The 16,957-nt window shown below is 36.8% G+C and overlaps 1 protein-coding gene across 4 annotated transcripts in view; it reads left to right on the forward strand.

Moving 5' to 3' along the window:
* stumps (DBB domain-containing protein stumps) overlaps positions 1-16,957 on the forward strand; it is a 33,763-nt gene that overhangs the window by 7,524 nt on the left and 9,282 nt on the right. Inside the window, exons 1-3 of one of the 4 annotated variants that reach the window (XM_074093492.1) lie at positions 4,828-4,935; positions 8,327-8,627; positions 8,823-9,070. In XM_074093492.1, coding sequence (XP_073949593.1) covers positions 4,899-4,935; positions 8,327-8,627; positions 8,823-9,070 — 586 coding nt within the window. In that variant the 5' untranslated portion in view covers positions 4,828-4,898. Of the gene's footprint in view, positions 1-4,827; positions 4,936-7,976; positions 8,069-8,326; positions 8,628-8,822; positions 9,071-9,846; positions 10,042-16,957 lie in introns of those variants that run through there. The other 3 variants (XM_074093495.1, XM_074093493.1, XM_074093496.1) reach the window with 3 other exon arrangements.

Here is a 16,957-nt window from a genome sequence, read left to right on the forward strand (position 1 = left end):
GTGTTCCGTACCTCAAAAGGATAAACGGAACCCCTTATAGGATAACTTTGTTGTCCGCCTGTCCCTCTCAAAACCCTTTTTACAAGAACGCGTCGAGGTCTCTTGCTGAAATTAGTATAAAAACTCAAGTCTACAACCCCTTTAAGCTGTAGAGACCTAAACTTGAAGTCAACGCAATAAAAAGTGTTTCTATACAAATAGCTGGAAAATCAAAAACCTATGAGGCACTTCCAGTTGCCTTAGAACCATGAAATTCAGTATGACGACGGTAGCTCTTATAGCTAACAAAGACTTTGATCTAACTAGATGCCACGAGTGACCTACGCATGTAAAATTAGAGGTTTTATGGTCTGTGTAGCACAACCAATAAGAAAAGTCTGAAAAACTCATATTTTTACCTCTGTCTGTCTATCAATATGAAATAACCGCACATTGTGTACATTTTGATTAGGAGGGGAGTGGGCGGAAAAAAATCGGGCAGGTAGGTTGAATAATGGTTACATATATATTTGAATATCGAAAATTAAAATGTCGACTGTAAAGTTTATATTGTCGAATGGTTAGATAACCTACGTCCAATATATCGAAAATCTAAGCTCCTATTCCACGTAGTTGAGGCGCTTCGCGCTTTGACACACTACTAACCTAACCTATTGAACTTTGTAGACATTTCGCTAAAATGATGAATTACCAAAAATATTTGGTTCGTTAGGTTAGAAATGTGACCACAACAATACACGAGTCGAGCGAGCGAACCGAGCGTGCTGTGGCAGCGGCCGGCGAATGCTAGAAATGACTAGATTATGTAAAATAAATATTATTAAAATAAAGGAGCACTTAATAAAACAGATTTGTACGTACGGTATTTTAATTTTCGACATTCAAATATGTTGACATTTATAACTTAGATATACTCGTAATGGTTATCGTCATTTTTAATCATTCGATATTTCGAACATCGACATTTTGAGCGGTTAGTTCCAATGAGGTGCTGAAAGTTTCTCGATGAGGGCTACATCATAGATGTCGCTAGTGTCGCTGTTAAGTGACTAAATAAGAAAACAAACAAGCTGAGATATGTGGTGCATAGGAGAAATTCGTGTCTGTATCACTGTCCTGTGGTGGTGTAGTGGTATAGCACGTGGCACGGAATGCCGAGGACCTGGGTTCGATTCCCAGCGCTGGTCTTATTTTTCTGGTTTTTCTATGCATCTATATTTCAGTTTGTATTTTCGATATCGACATTTTACCCGTAGATATTTTAATTTTCGATATTCAAATATGTAACCTGAATAATGCTGTAATTTAACAAAATGTTCTTATTTTTTCTGGAACGTCCGTTTTGTTACCGCGAACTGTAGAATTTTGGCGAAAAGAAGAAGTTTCGATGTAAACTAATTTGGACATTTTGATAAACTATGTTCATTAAGTTCAACATCATATAATCTGCCAGCCCGAGTTGAAAATGAAATCAATATTTTTTTTCAAAAGTTCATCTATCTTCGTTCGAGCGCTGGCCAAAATCATACACTTTTTGTTTCGAATCCGAGTTGAAACTGAGAAGCGCATTTGACATGCACGATTGCCTAGCAGCTTTAGCGTAGCTGATGAGTTCTTTAGCCTTCGAACTTGAGAGCTCCCAGAGGTCTCTTCAAGTTCGGCTAAAAATACTAGAAGGTAAACTCGAGCGCAAGATTGATTAACCTCCACGGGCAAATCAGTGTAACTTTTACTTACCCGAGTTACGCCTAGCTTACATCCCGAGGGAGAATTAAATTATTATACCTACTCTTTTTAGGGATCCGGAGCCAAAATGGAAAAAACGGAACCCTTATAGTTTCACCATGTCTGTCTGTCTGTCTGTCCGTCCGCGGCTTTGCTCAGGGACTATCAATGCTAGAAAGCTGTATTTTTGCACGGATATATATGTAAACTATGCCGACAAAATGGTACAATAAAAAATAAAAAAAATTTTTTTTGGAGTACCTCCCTCCCGTAAACGTAAAGTGGGGGTGTTTTTTTTTCTCATCCAACCCTATAGTGTGGGGTATATAGGACTTTTAACACCATTAGGTTTGCTAAGACGTTTTTTCGAAATATTCAACTTTAAAGTTCAAATTTTCATTAAAATCGAGCGTCCCCCCCCTTAAAATATAAACCGGTGGGTGGAAAAATATTAAAAAATTCAGGATGGTAGTAAAGTATATCAAACTTTCAAGGAAAACTATAACGGCTAAGTTTGCTTGAGAATTATTAGTAGTTTTACTCTTAAATAGCAGCCTAAGGTATAAAATATACCTAAACTTGGCAGATGCCGTATAAAATACGAAATCCTTAGTAAAATATTAAGTACTTACTTAATTTTTTCGTAATGGCTACGGAACCCTATTTTGGGTGTGTCCTACACGCTCTTGGCCGGTTTTTATTATTTCTATTGAATCGTTATTTGATCGCAGTATTTTTATGGACAAAAAGAGAAAAGATTATTAGTTCTATACTTTGTTTTTATTTGTTTGTGTCTGTCGATATGTTTGCCGTTTGTTCTGATGCCGATTTCCATTGTTTTTTTATTCGATAGTGTATGTCTGACTGATGCCTCTAATTGAAATTACAATAACATAAATTCCCAAATAATACGTAAGTACTTATCATTTCTAATTCTATAGTGGCAAGCTACAACCTACCGAGGACTACGACACCGTAAACATAGTGACTTACAACTTTAAAACAGTTTCATTTTTAGTTGAACACAAAAAATAATTTAAGCTCACATTAAAAATAGTACCTATATTTAGTTGCATAATCACACGGCGGCTCCAAATATGAATGGACGTCAACATCAACACTGTATACGATGTATTTACAAACATTGACGCCTAGCGTGTGCTACCGAATCCCCACATGCACCAACACATAAACACTTGAATTAAAACGGTGCCGACTCCCTGGCCTGGGGGCTACTACGAAATCTGAAAATCGAAGTTCGTATCGTACCGTCCCTCTCACTCTCGTATTAATTAATATTGGCATCAGCGGGACGGTACGATACGAACTTTGATTTTCGAATTTCCTAGTAGCCCCCCTGGGCCATATGTGATTTCCGGGGATCCGTAACTGAAAGGACCTGAAGGAGAAACGCACTGACCCGTTTTCGTTGAGTGCTTTTTATCGATATATAAGGCCTTTATAAAGATCTGCTAATATACAAAACATGTGAGGATAAGTACTAGTGACGTAACGAACGTTTAATTTGCAACATATTCGCGAATGCGAATATAGGACATTTTTATTTAACACTAAAAATATTACTACTACTTATCTATGTACTCACACAACTTGAGAAAAGTTAGTGTTTTCGTTTACTTCCACAAGGTGTTCCGATAACCTGACGGTATCCAGATGTTTCGCTTCAAAACTGTTCGAATTCGCTTTTCTGTATTGTATTTTTTTTGTGTTTTTTTAACCAAAGTCGAGTTTAAAGTATTTTTCAGCCATGCCTAATGAAATGAGTAAAATATACATGACAAATGAATTTATTGTTGTTAATCTATTCTATACATTATTTTACTTTTCAGTGCCTGATACCTAAATTCGCAAAGTATTCGCATAGGTAGTGTATTGCGTAAGTAAACATTAAAAAGTCACAATTATTCGTTAAGTACAGTAGGTACAAATTTGGTTAGAAGCTTTTAAATTAAGGAAAGCAATTTTATAAAACCAGTACTTTTTATTAAGTATATTTTACGGTAGTTTACGGTAGCACTCAGTAAATGAAATGATGTCATTGCATGTTTTTATTGAGAAGTTGTTTTCACATAAATCGTGTTTTCAGTTTGTAAGTCGAGTTGTTATGATGTTTTGGATTTATTTCGCTTGGCCGAATGCCCGGGCGCCTGTCCGTCTATTATACTGGTTCTAGGTACTCATTATGATATTCAAATTTTGTTGAATTTGGTGACAAGGAGTAAATAACTATGGAGATAACGCAATCGTGTGTTTTCAACGTACATAATTAGCTAATGAAGTTATTAATGATTAAGGTAGTATTTTTTTCTCTAGCACTTAACTTATTGGGTATTTCTATGAATTTAATTTCGATTTACTTGCTTCGATGGTTACAGTTTAGTAGATCTTCGAGCAATTTATCTACTGGAAATATTAATGTGAAAAATACACTAGCGATAAGGACTTACCTTGTAATTTTCTCTACCTAACCTATCTGTTTTCTGTATCGCTACTATTTCTGGTGTGCAAATAAGAGTCATTCTATTGTATTGTATTGTATCTATTAGAAACTACATAGCGTCCTAGATTCAACCTAGGTACGTCAGTGGTTTTGCCTCAGTTGCAAAACTCCTTATCCAAATTCGAGAATTTCGTACAATTCGTCCTCATGTATGTATAGTCCATGTATAACAAAGTTTTTACATACATACCCACATAATACATATAACAAGAATATTTAAAGGCCATCCCGGTGGATCATCCATGTCACAATTTTGAAAATTGAAATTATTTATTCGTGCATCACAAATCACTAGACCCCGGGTCATGTAACATAATTTGTGGATGCCCCCTTATCTAGTTCAACCTATCACAAATCTAGTTTAACCGAACTTTTCCTTCCTCAATCCAGCTATATCACAACTCAAATTAAAATATCAGCGCCATTTGTAAGGAACCCTTCACACGAGAGGAGCTCACGTACCAAAGCTCTGTTCAGCCTTACGACGGGACGCTGTTTCCGCTCGTGCTAAGAAAGCTTGCTTCCTTATGAAAGCTCCGCACGTGTGCGCTAACGCCGCTTCCACCTGCGTCCGCGCCGCTCGAGAGCAACAGAGTGCCCCAAGCGCCCGACGTGATGTGTCGTGTATAGTGAGACAAAGCGTATAGTGACTATGGGACCCCAATTTGACTACTGCCTACGAGCCACTAGTGAGTTACACAATACATTCAATTTATAATATATATTATATACATTTTATTGTAATTCCTAACGGTCACTTAACTTTTATCTTAAAGCGTTGTTGTTAAGCGGGGGAAATTATGAAACTTTCCTAATTTCCTCGGCCCTTTGTGTAAGAATTTCCTAAGTTATTTCAGTTAGCGTTTAAGGATTTTAATTGTTATGGAGCATGGAATAATACCTGTTCTCAAACATAGCTGGCAATGTTTACTGTAGTTAAAAATAAATAAACAATACTCGTTTGTTTTAGCTTCGCGTAATTAAGATAGCAACCTAAAATATACATAATGGTAGCATAATATCTACTTTTATACGTACGATGTAGTACTCGTCGCACGCCGCTCCGCCTACGTTCAAAGAACGTTCAGCGTTCAGCCAAAATACCGGGAACGGCAAAATTAGTCATTAGCTCGAAACATCTTAAACAAATTATGTTTATAACATATTTAGAGATTCCTTTCATGCCTTCTGAGAATAATGATTAATTCATCACCGCAGAGACTCGACCGCGAGCGGTTTAGGTACATTTATTACCCCTTACAGCGCGCCTGGCTTGCTAAATCGATTAATTACTTAACTTCATTATTAACATTGTGATCGAAGATTAAATCATACTCTTATTTCGACGATCGTAAAATTGTTATTATTCAAAGAAGATATGTATAAACAAACTGGATTTAACATACTAAAATTAAATTTGAATAAAACTGGTCTTGCATCATTGTTTGGTTTTGGTTTCGCATCATTTTAAATACCTTTTTTATTATGCGCTTGTCTTATAATTTGATAATTTCATATATTTTATGGACAATAAAGAGTTTAACATACAGACATATATATTTGGTATAAATACTTGAAACTATCATGTCGTGCACAATTTTGGCGGGCTCTACACATTCAACCGCTATATTACAGGCCATCAATAAAATTAATGTCACAATACGCTTTAGTATCATTAGATGGTAATGTGACCATAATTTATTTTCAATCTGTGTCGTTACGTGGAAGTACCATTGTTTGTGACACGTTGCCCGCCACATGTTCCCAGGGACTCTTTTGTGCCGCCCTCGTCTCCGAATAATACGCATGCGGGCTAAAAAAACAACATTAAAGCTTCGGATTTTATGTAAAGATACTATTCCCGGTTGTTTATTCATTACGGAGATAGCTCAATGCGAAGTGGAGATAGAGCACGGTACCTAAGTACATTAGAGGTAGGCTGAGATATCTATGAACTACGTTAGTACCAACATAGAGTTGAATAAGTATAAAGAACAAGTAGAGGAGTAGAAATGTCACGCGAGCTAACTAAAGACGTGAAAACCTTTATGTTTGAAAAGCTTTGTTTGCAGGTGGTAGGACCTTGTGGAAGGTCCGCCCGGATTGCTACCACCATCTTGCTCGCTAATCCTGCCGTGAAGCAGCAGTGCTTGCAGTGTTGTGTTTCGGCGAGGAGAGTAAGACAGCCGGTGAAATTACTGGCACTTGAGGTATCCCATCTTAGGCCTCTAGGTTGGCAACGCATCTGCAATACCCCTGGTGTTGCAGGTATTTATGGGCGGTGGTGATCTCTTACCTTCAGGAGACCCACTTGCTCGTTTGCCATCCAATCAAATAAAAAAAAAGCTATGGACGTATTTGTTTTCGGAATATTATTAATTGCACATCAAATAAATAATTGCCTATCAATTAATTCTCATCATTTATATACCTTTGTACATTAATTAAATTATTTAAATACAAATAAAATAATGTTTAGCAAAATTAGTAACAGCAGATAATTCGAAAATATACATCAACACAAACTATACAAAAATACTACAATCACATCAAAAATACTGACTGCACAGCAAAAATACTGACTCCACATTTTTCTAAGCTCAGTCTTTCATCTTTTTATATTTATCTAAGTACTTAAAACAAAAAAAAACGATTGTGGAACGAAATAAACACGCTGACATTATAATAATATTCCGCTTATTATTTGAGTACGGCCTGCAACTAATTAACTAGTACAGTACTGAGTACAGTTTTTAAATAAATTCACTTAAGATTAAAACCGTCGGTCGGTACGTTATTTATTGAAACCGCTCGAATTGTGTAGAGATGGCATTGTAGGGTTGTTTTAGCTGTTAAGTCATATTACGCGTCTGAATAACCACCCACCCTCCTGAGGGGTGGTATTGCTTGAATGCACAGTCTGGCATCCTTGAAGCGAGTATGCTTTGTATCTCTGTACACGAGTACTTTACTATAATATGTAATATCTTCAGTTGCGCTTAAAGGATGCTTATAATAATCCAGGTAAATCCATCCAGCGTTGGCAGTAAGTGATTTAATATGTACCTATTATAGTAGGGTTGCTCACGTGGTTCTTCAAACAAGAAAGCTAAGAAGAGAGTAATATAATAGTAATATAAATCGAGCTACATCATTTTTTTAGCTTTCGTAATAGGCACGAATAGTCTGAGCTGTAATAGAGTCGAAAAGTGGTAGTGAATTAAAGATAAGTTTTCTTGAAACTAAAAAAAACGAGTTTTTGTTCGAGTGTTTAGGGGTTATTAAAAAAAATTTTTTTGAGCGAAGGTACTAGCTGCTGATATGAAAATCAATAAGATGTGGACGAAAGACATTTGAACGAGAATGTGCAAGTGCTTTCTTGTGTCTGAGTAGTTATCCGAAGCAGTGGCTCCTAATACCCTATTTCGGAATCCCTAATAGACAAGTGAAGAGCTACTTTACCCTCGCTTTTGTTTTCACTATGGCATCTTATTTGTTATCCCTCACGAACTACATCCTTTGATGGTGATTAGCCAGATCTTCCAGATTCGGAATTAATATAGGTAATCTACTTAAGTACGATTATGAATAGTTTCGCTTGGGCGCTGCTAGGCGGAAAGCGTACGCTTGTCTTAGGCGGACTAGAGCTGAAGATTGCTTTCAATTCGCATTTTCCGGCTCAAGAAAGTAGGTTGCTCCACTCGGCCCGGCACTGGACGTAATGGAGAGCCGTTAGTTCATTGTCGTTATTGAATAATTCCCGCGAGCGCAGTCGCGGAGTGCCTGGCACGGGCGATGCCGTCCACCGCGCGATGATCGTCGGTAAATGTCAACTGACTTGTCATTTATTGTAACGTACTTAATAGTTATAACTACAGCATACTTAAAATCAGTCACTTCTGCGTAAAAAAAATATCTGAACTTCTAAAATCATCTAGTGGCCGCATCCAAATTTTTCTGGGAAAGAACATAATTTTTACGACGATGGCCCGTTTTATTATTTTAGGAAGTGATTGTTATGTATTTTTAAATAAGCAGACACTTAATGTGAAGCTATAAAATTGGATATTACTTTTGCAGATAACCCATCATACTTCGCGCTTCCAAACGCCGATGTTTTGGACAGCGCGGAATCCCACGCGCCGACCGCTGAGCCATGCTCGCGTTCGGCCCCAAGCCGTGTCTGGGCTGATGCCAGATCCCTTGGGTCTCCGCGGCGCAGGGAACCCGAGAGCCCTAGACGAAGGGAGTTTAGGGCGTTACTACGCTCTCTCTCTGCCAAGGAACCAGAACAGGCTGAGGCTTTCCTGCGAGGACAGCCAAGGCCAGGAGACTGCGCGCCGGGAGACATGAGGCACAGTTCCACGGCTCCACGAATTAAGTAAGTTATAAATATTTACTATAACTTTTTAGCCTAAATAGGTACAGTTAATCCAACAGAGATAGACATCAACAGTAACAAAGAGCTTTGAAAAGTACACATTTGTTGCTGACTAAATAAATATTATTAGGATAACTACAAGTAGGTAGATAGGTACTACATATTCGGACGGGTAAATTTTCACTTTTTCCACAGAAAAGGCAAAATCAGCACAACAGTGGTGACACCAGAAGGACCGCAGGAACGCGAGGAAGTTTTTTACACGATCCCTCTCCAGGGTCGCCGGAGACACTCCGTGGGGGGATACTTGGCAGCAGGCGCAGCGGGGGCGGGGGAGGTCACCGCCGTGCCCAGCGAAGTGCCCAAGATGCCCCCACCGCGATTCGGAAACAAAGAAGAAGAGGTCGTCAAACGAAGAAGACCAAAAAATTTTCCTTTTAAAGGTAAGTTTTTTTGTCTTTCCGGCTGTATTTTGATGAATTATCTTATCGTAGTAGGTAGGTGATAGGTCCCATAACAAGAGTCATTGTGAAGTTATTCAAATATTTATTCTGGGAATTTATTGAGCCCATCGAAAGCACATAATGTTATCATTTTTTTGACCTTAAGTTATTGATAAAATAAATAATAAAGGAAATATACGCAGCTAGGTCTATTATTAGGTAATAGTTAACGATTATGAAGATAATGTATGGTCATAAACATGTCAGAAGAGACGTTGGGCAGATACCAGAGTCCGTTGCTCCCGCGCCGCCCTTCGGCCTCGCGCGGGCTCTGATAACTGCTGCACCAAGGAATACCCGAAACAAGCGGCACTTGTGATGTTCCTCATATCTCTAACCTTTAACCGACCAGCTATCTCAAACAATGGGGAACTAAAAAATAATACGATATCATTATCATACAATAACGTACTTCGATACCAATCATGCACTGACAATACGTAACTGTAATACATGCATGCATCCTAAAGATCTGACAACAAATTGCCAGCCATCTGCCATAAAAATAAATATGACTATTTGTCCCATAACAAACTTATCAATTTGAAGAAACGGTAACGCTTGAGCGGTTGTTAAACGCGACTCGCATAACGGACGTATTTATAAACAGTTTACGGGGTTGTATTTGGCGTTAGATAACGTCAGGGGAATATTGAATCGGGCCCAAATTTGTTTAGGTTGTGGGGTGAGTTGGTTCGCGATTATCGTGTCGCGATTTTAGTATGCGAAGAGCGTGCGTGCGCGCCGCTGACGCCAGTCGCTCAGTCGAGGCCCTGCGCCGCCGCCGGCACACATTATCACGATCGCGAATCGCTCTCGGACACTTCGCAGGACACCGCAGTTGAGTGCAATGATAGACTGTTCTTATTGAGTGCAGCTTTAATTTTGAGTGACAATGGAGCCTGATGCAAGTGAGTTTGAATTGTATTTTTTTAAACCCATTGTACCTATAAAGAAATTGATATTAAGTGACATTTTTATCCGATGTTTTTCAAAAGTCTTATGAAGGTGAATAAAGAGCTTTCCATCGAGCTTTAAGTAGAAAAATTAAAGAGAACCTACTAAAACTCGAATCTTTTTTTAACTATTCAAAACTTTAGTTTTACAGGAAGTGTTTGTGACTGAAATCGCCTTGAATGTAGCATGAAATGTAGAGTTTTTTTTCACACGATTAATTCGTCTTCATTTGTTTTACTTTATAACTTAAAAACCATTTTAAACAACTTAACGCTGCACAGTTGATAATTTTATTCCGTTCGTCACCTTTATGAGCCCTCACAACCTACTGAGACCATCGCACTAGCACTTTGTAGTTCAACGGTGTCCCAGACCGGCCCAAAATCATTGTCAAAGAACGTACACCACCAAATTAACCTCACTCTTGTGACTCTTTACTTCAATGATTTAAGACTTAAATGTCTAAGTTACAAAGACGACATTGGGTTGTAGAAGAGGCATATTTAAATTAGTTACACGGTACACATTACCTTTACAGGGTTGTAGCATGGCTGAATAATCATAGGGTGATTTACATGCATCGATGCCTCTCCCGTAATGTACGTGTGGAATGAATTTAAATGTGAGGAACAAGAGTTAAAGGTACATGCAGAATCGGTATCGTTGGGCCTGTTAAATTATGTATGTCTGTATCTTTGTCGCCAACGACTTTATTTAGATAGAATTTTGGTGCACGCGTCAGACTGTGTTGTTGGTCATAGAAAAGTTGTAGGTATCTTAAAATTAATCCGGAATAATTAATTCAGTAGATTTATGTCAAATTAACCCAATCCCTCTGTTAATGTTATTCAAGTTTTTATTTTATTTTGGTAGACAAATATTTTCATAGGTACTTTGATTGTTATAATTTAATGTATACAACGTAAAGCCGGTGACTTATCATATTGAGTCAAGAATTCTGGTTCAAACACCTTTACAGTGATGTTCAGCCAAAGTAACAAAACTATTTTCTGAAATATACTGAGCGCCAAAAAATCAGGCCCTCAAATGTATGCACTAATTTTGCATGTAGAGTGGGCCAAATTTTGTGCCGCTGAGTATATTTTGGTTCAACTTTTTTGACACCTTTTACAGATTGTCGTAAAAAACATTTCTGAGTAAAAAAACATATAGAGAGTTGTTGATATTTTAATTAAGGGATTATCTTGAATGTATGAAGACTAAATACAGATAGCTACTTTATTATACATATTTAAAATGAAAAATATCTTCCTGCTCTACAAAATAACTGCTTTTACTTTATCTGTGAGTTATTCTAATACATGAGTTTGTTTCATGAGCACAAAGCTTGGAATTTAAGTACTGAATTTCATTTCCCTGAGCTCGAGTACCCAACAAAGCAAATAGAAACGCTATTGTGAATTCGGACAAGTCTTTTAGATACGGACATTTCTTAAGTATTGTCTTCTTGTTTGTAAATTTTTACGCTGACTTTACTTACCAGTATGAGTCTGAGCATTCAAGAATATAATTTACAATTTAGATTACGTCGTTTCACAAATTCGTTTTAAGCGGACACAAAAAAGCTCATTTGACTTGAAAAAAAGATTTAAATATTAATTATCGAGTTAAGCAGTTATAATTTTATTCTGCAAAATAACCTTTGATACTATTTAATGTTCTTTCTCTTTTTTTGTATAAGTATCTATTTCCTATTAAGTAGGTATGAAATTTAGTGATGCAATTTAGGTCAGTTTGGTACCTAACATAAGTATTTATATATTTTTATGCAAACCTAAGTAAGCACTTTCCAGAATTTATTTTCCTGTTAGATAAATTCGAAGTTTGTTGACGTTACTTCTGCTATAAAAAATGGCCTGTGACGTCATGTATCTAATCTTAAATGTTTAGAATCAATACTTACTTATACACAGGCTTAGCCTAGTGTGGAATCAACGGAAACCCTATTTGTAATTTGTTTTTGCTTTTAATAAACCATTTTTATTTATATTATTAAAGTTTATACTATAACAGCGTATGCCCTCGGCTTCTTATCCGTCTCGTCCGTCTCATTTTGAAAGAAAAAAACGTTTTTTAAGACTTATGCACACCACGTTTTTTAAACGCGCAGTCGACGCGCGTTTGTATCAATAAAACGCGATGCGCATGCTCTATGAAAAGAAAAATACGCTGTCAAAGCGCATCTACGACGCATTTAAAAAACGCGGTGTGCAAAGGCTCTTAGGAATAAAGTTTCTAACTCCGTGAATTTAGGCTGTGCATTGCCTGTCAATAGTCAGTCATCAATCGTTCAGTCGGCTACATTGCCTCTTTATACGAACAAATAGCAGATAGATGCCCAAATAATATCAAATAGCTTAAGTACAACATGTGGGTACTAAAAGAGACTTTAAAATTAATTACATGCAAGCTTTTTTTTTGGTTTCGCGGTTTAACATTCATCCTAAAAACGGCAAATACTATATAAATGATTTTTTTACTTTGATACAATTTATTTATACTAACACAGTGCAAAATCAATGCACTCAGAGGCGCCAGACGTAATGAAATTCACTTCTAGATATGTCACAATATAGATCGACCGACAAGAGAATCATACATCCTTTGCGCTACGTTTGAGTTAATGTCGTAGTCCTATTGTTACAAGGAAAGACACATTATCACGTTTGATAGGTTAGTACAATATTGAATTTATTGCAAGCGATAGCGATCCGGCGTCGTGGCGACGCTACTTATCGGTTCTGACCGCATTCAAGGCTGATTTGTGTACATAAGTTTATTTATTTACTTCCTATTTACTACGTAATTTAAATGCTCAATAATTATTTTTCTCACGTATGAAATCTGCTGAGGAATTTTGCTTATTACTGTTTGTGGAGTTCCGGGAAAATGGACCATGTTTCTAACTGTAATTAGCAATATTTAGTAGGAAAAGTGTCAAAATACATAAAGTTCAAAAAAGTATAATGAATACTAGTAGTAGTGTTTGATAGACATTTGAAACTATGTATTTTTTTGATGAATCTGTTAATAAGACGAAGGTTTATTTAAAAAACAAAACATGTAGAGTTGACAATTTCTGAGATAGCATTATACGAGTTTCAAATGACCATTATGAATTTGATCCACTATTTTTTTAACTTTATTAGTTTTACACGTACTCGTACAATACAATGCCCCTTTATTGCCCACCATATAGTACTACAGCAAAACAGGTATGTACAGTGTAAAAATAAGAACTTAGTCAAAGTTTCAATAAAACCGGCCAAGAGCGTGTCGGACACGCCCGAAAAAGGGTTCCGTAGCCATTACGAGAAAATCAAGTAATATTTTTCTAAGGATTTCGTATTTTGTACGGAATATTTCAAGTTTAGGTATATTTTATACCTTAGGCTGCTATTAACTCTTAAACTACTAATAATTCTCAAGAAAACTTAACCGTTATAGTTTTCCTTGTAAGTTTGATATACTTCCTGAATTTTTCCATTTTTTTCCACCCACCGGTTTAGATTTTAGAGGGGGGGACGCTCGATTTTAATGAAAATTTGCAATTTAAAGTTGAATATTTTGCAAACAAATCACTGAATCGAAAAATCGTTTTAGCAACCTAATGGTTTTAAAAGACCTATCCAACGATACCCCACACTATAAGATTGGATGAGAAAAAAATCACCCCCACTTTACGTCTATGGGAGGTACTATTTTTTTTTATTGTACCATTTTGTCGGCATAGTTTACATAGATATTCGTGCAAAATTACAGCTTTCTAGCATTGATAGTCCCTGAGCAAAGCCGCGGACGGACAGACAGACAGACAGAAAACTACAAGGGTTCCGTTTTTTCCATTTTGGCTACGGAACCCTAAAAATAAGTACCACAGACTCTTATTCCGACGCACTAAGGCTGTGGTAACATATTTTTCAGTGGTTCGAATAGATACTTATTTTTGCACTTGACTATACCTACTTATGGGATATTTTACAAGGTAAACAATAGGCGCACTAAATTGAAAATACAAACTGAAATATAGATGCACAGAAAAACCAGAAAAATAAGACCAGCACTGGGAATCGAACCCAGGTCCTCGGTATTCCGTACCACGTGCTATACCGCTACACCACTGCTGGTCAACGGTACAGACACGAATTTCCCCTATGCACCTCATATCTCAGCTTGTTTGTAAAAGTGAAAATTTGGAATTGAAATAAAAAATACAAAAATATTCCAATAAAACAATCTTAATAGGCGCACTTTTCGCTTCAGAGCGATTTTTCCATTAAGTTTGATAGTTAAACAAATATTTTGACTGGACCGATGTTGGCTCAGTAGATTCATTCATGCTTTACCACTAGGTATTCCTCGGATATTGTTTCTTGAATTGGATACGATTGACCGGCACGTTGACTATCGGTAAAGTCAAATTCAAAACCAATTCGATTAATTACTTTCTCAGGGTCTCATTTTTCATTGTGACTTTAGGACATAAGGTATAATAATCATTCATTTGTTTATTAACAATTTGGTCGCATTTACTTAAAGCGCATAGTACCTATCACCATCTTAGTAATACGCATTTATTTAGTTATTTTGCAAAGTAACATAACAACACTGCTAACAGCGGCGAGTGCCACGGCAACTAATTAATGAATGGCTTTACTAATTAAGAAACTTAGCCACCAGTACTAGCGTGAGGATAAAAATAAACTTAGCTTTGTACAGCTCTGCTATAAAATAGCTTTAATAAAAATAAGCTTGGGAACTTAAATGTATGTTTTTGATCCTGGCAGGCTTCTAAAAGAAACCAGTAGGGAATTCAAAACCGGTTTTTGATGTATGGAGAAAAACCGAAAACCGGGTTTTCTTCATACAATAAAAACCTGTTTTGAATTCCCTAGAACCAGTGGTATCTTATTGAAGTTGCAAATGCTCAAAATTAAATAAGGCTAACTGTAAACCCACTATGACATGATTTTGTGAAGCAGATCCCGAATGGCGTCTTAGGAAGATAGATCTATGCCTTTAGTAAAGTGTGTTAGCGCGTGCTAGGAGTACGAGCCGCATGCAGCCATTGCAGCCCAATGTAAGCGGCTGAAAGGGCGGGCGGCTAGAGTGAGTGTGCAACATCGACGACGTATTTGTCGCCCTATCTTTGTGTTATCTATCATGTCCATGGCTAAACTAAACCATTATTACCTACGCGAAAAATCATAAATCATTTAAAACTCACGTCGATTTCTTTTATTTTTACCTATTTGTAGCAGTAGTTCAGTTCGTGGATATAATCATCATATCAATTTGGTCAATACCTATTGTTAGAAAGCTTCTTGGCCTTACCTTAATGTTGCCTAGGGTCAGGGAATATTCAAACGTCCTTAAGAATAGAATTATGAGCACATTAAAATTTATCGTTTTTTCACGCAACTTGTCGTCTCCAATGAAAAAGACTACCTACGCATCTTTATAAGAAAATGTGGCACAAATTGTCCGTTACGAGATGTAATGAATCATTATCTGGCGCCAGATTGTGTGATTAAGCGTCGAGCCGACAGAAACCAGGGAAAAAGAAGGGATGTTTATTTTGATGTCATGAATCATAGCGATCGGATGTGGAGCGCTCAATGGCGAGTTCAATGTTTGTTATCATGCGGTTCTTAAACCATTGCCTACCTCTTTAATTAATCGCTGACCTAAATAATTATGATGGATATTGTTCAATGTATGTACATATCCAATGTATGGAAAACAATGAAGTACAGTCCACATCAGATATTTCAGAGCGACCGAGGTGTTCAAAAATATCGGAACATGCACTCTATTCTCAATGCTCTCAAGGAGTTAATTTTCCGTTATTTTTGATCACCTTGGCCGCTCCGAAATATCTGACGGCGACTGTAGGTACACATTGTTCTTAAATTTAATCCAAAATATTTTTCTAAATTGTTCTGTTACTTCGACGGAATACCCTTTAAAAGTTACGGTATTAACGGCGTAGCTACATTTTGGTTCAAAAATTCCGATAGAAACCAGTTACGAGGATGTTCAGTCCGCAGAAATATTGTCGGATTGATTAGGTCAGTATAAAGAATGATTGTCAGCGTCTGATATTATCGGCAGTGAGTACTGTCGGGGTTGACAAAATATTTTTGGACTATTGTGAAATTAGCATTAGGGCCTTATCACACTTGCGAGTTACGAGCGTGCTTTCTATACAAAATTTATAATCTTCAACTCTCTCATTTTGTTGGCAGTAAAGTCGTGTGTAGATCATTTTGTGTGCCACAAATGTTCTATTTCTTTCGCTGCTGACGTTACCTCATTTGATAACAAAATGAGAGAGTTGTAGATTATTTTAAGCACGACAACCAAGCCAAAAAACAGCGTTTTCAAGTCATCACTTTAGTCAAATTTAGATCAAAAAGCATATAGGTGCAGAAATTCAAGGTGCGATCTTGGACTAGTACTTAATTGTATATAGGTGGGTTGACGAATATAAGCCTGTACTAAACTGAAAAACATTAATAAGTAGGTACCTACTAAAGTTGAATAAGTGATATATTACCGCTATTTTTGCTGGCGTTATAAAACCAAAAGAAATACTTCGTATACTTAACTTGTTCTTTTTTCATCAAAAATTTCTTAATTGCTTTTAAGTGATTAAAACTTTTTATCGTGAGATTATCACGAAAGAATTTTCATCGAAAATAAAAAGTTTTTTTGGGTACATTTTACCATAAACAATAACAGTTTACTAACTCTGCCACCAGACGTGCAAGAAAGCTGCGTATAAGCGACATGTAAATATCTTATGAAAACCCAGACTTCTTGGCTTCCACATGAATTAACAGACCC

Source organism: Choristoneura fumiferana, chromosome 10 (genome assembly GCF_025370935.1).
Source record: "Choristoneura fumiferana chromosome 10, NRCan_CFum_1, whole genome shotgun sequence".
Classification (NCBI taxonomy): Eukaryota; Metazoa; Arthropoda; class Insecta; order Lepidoptera; family Tortricidae; genus Choristoneura; species Choristoneura fumiferana.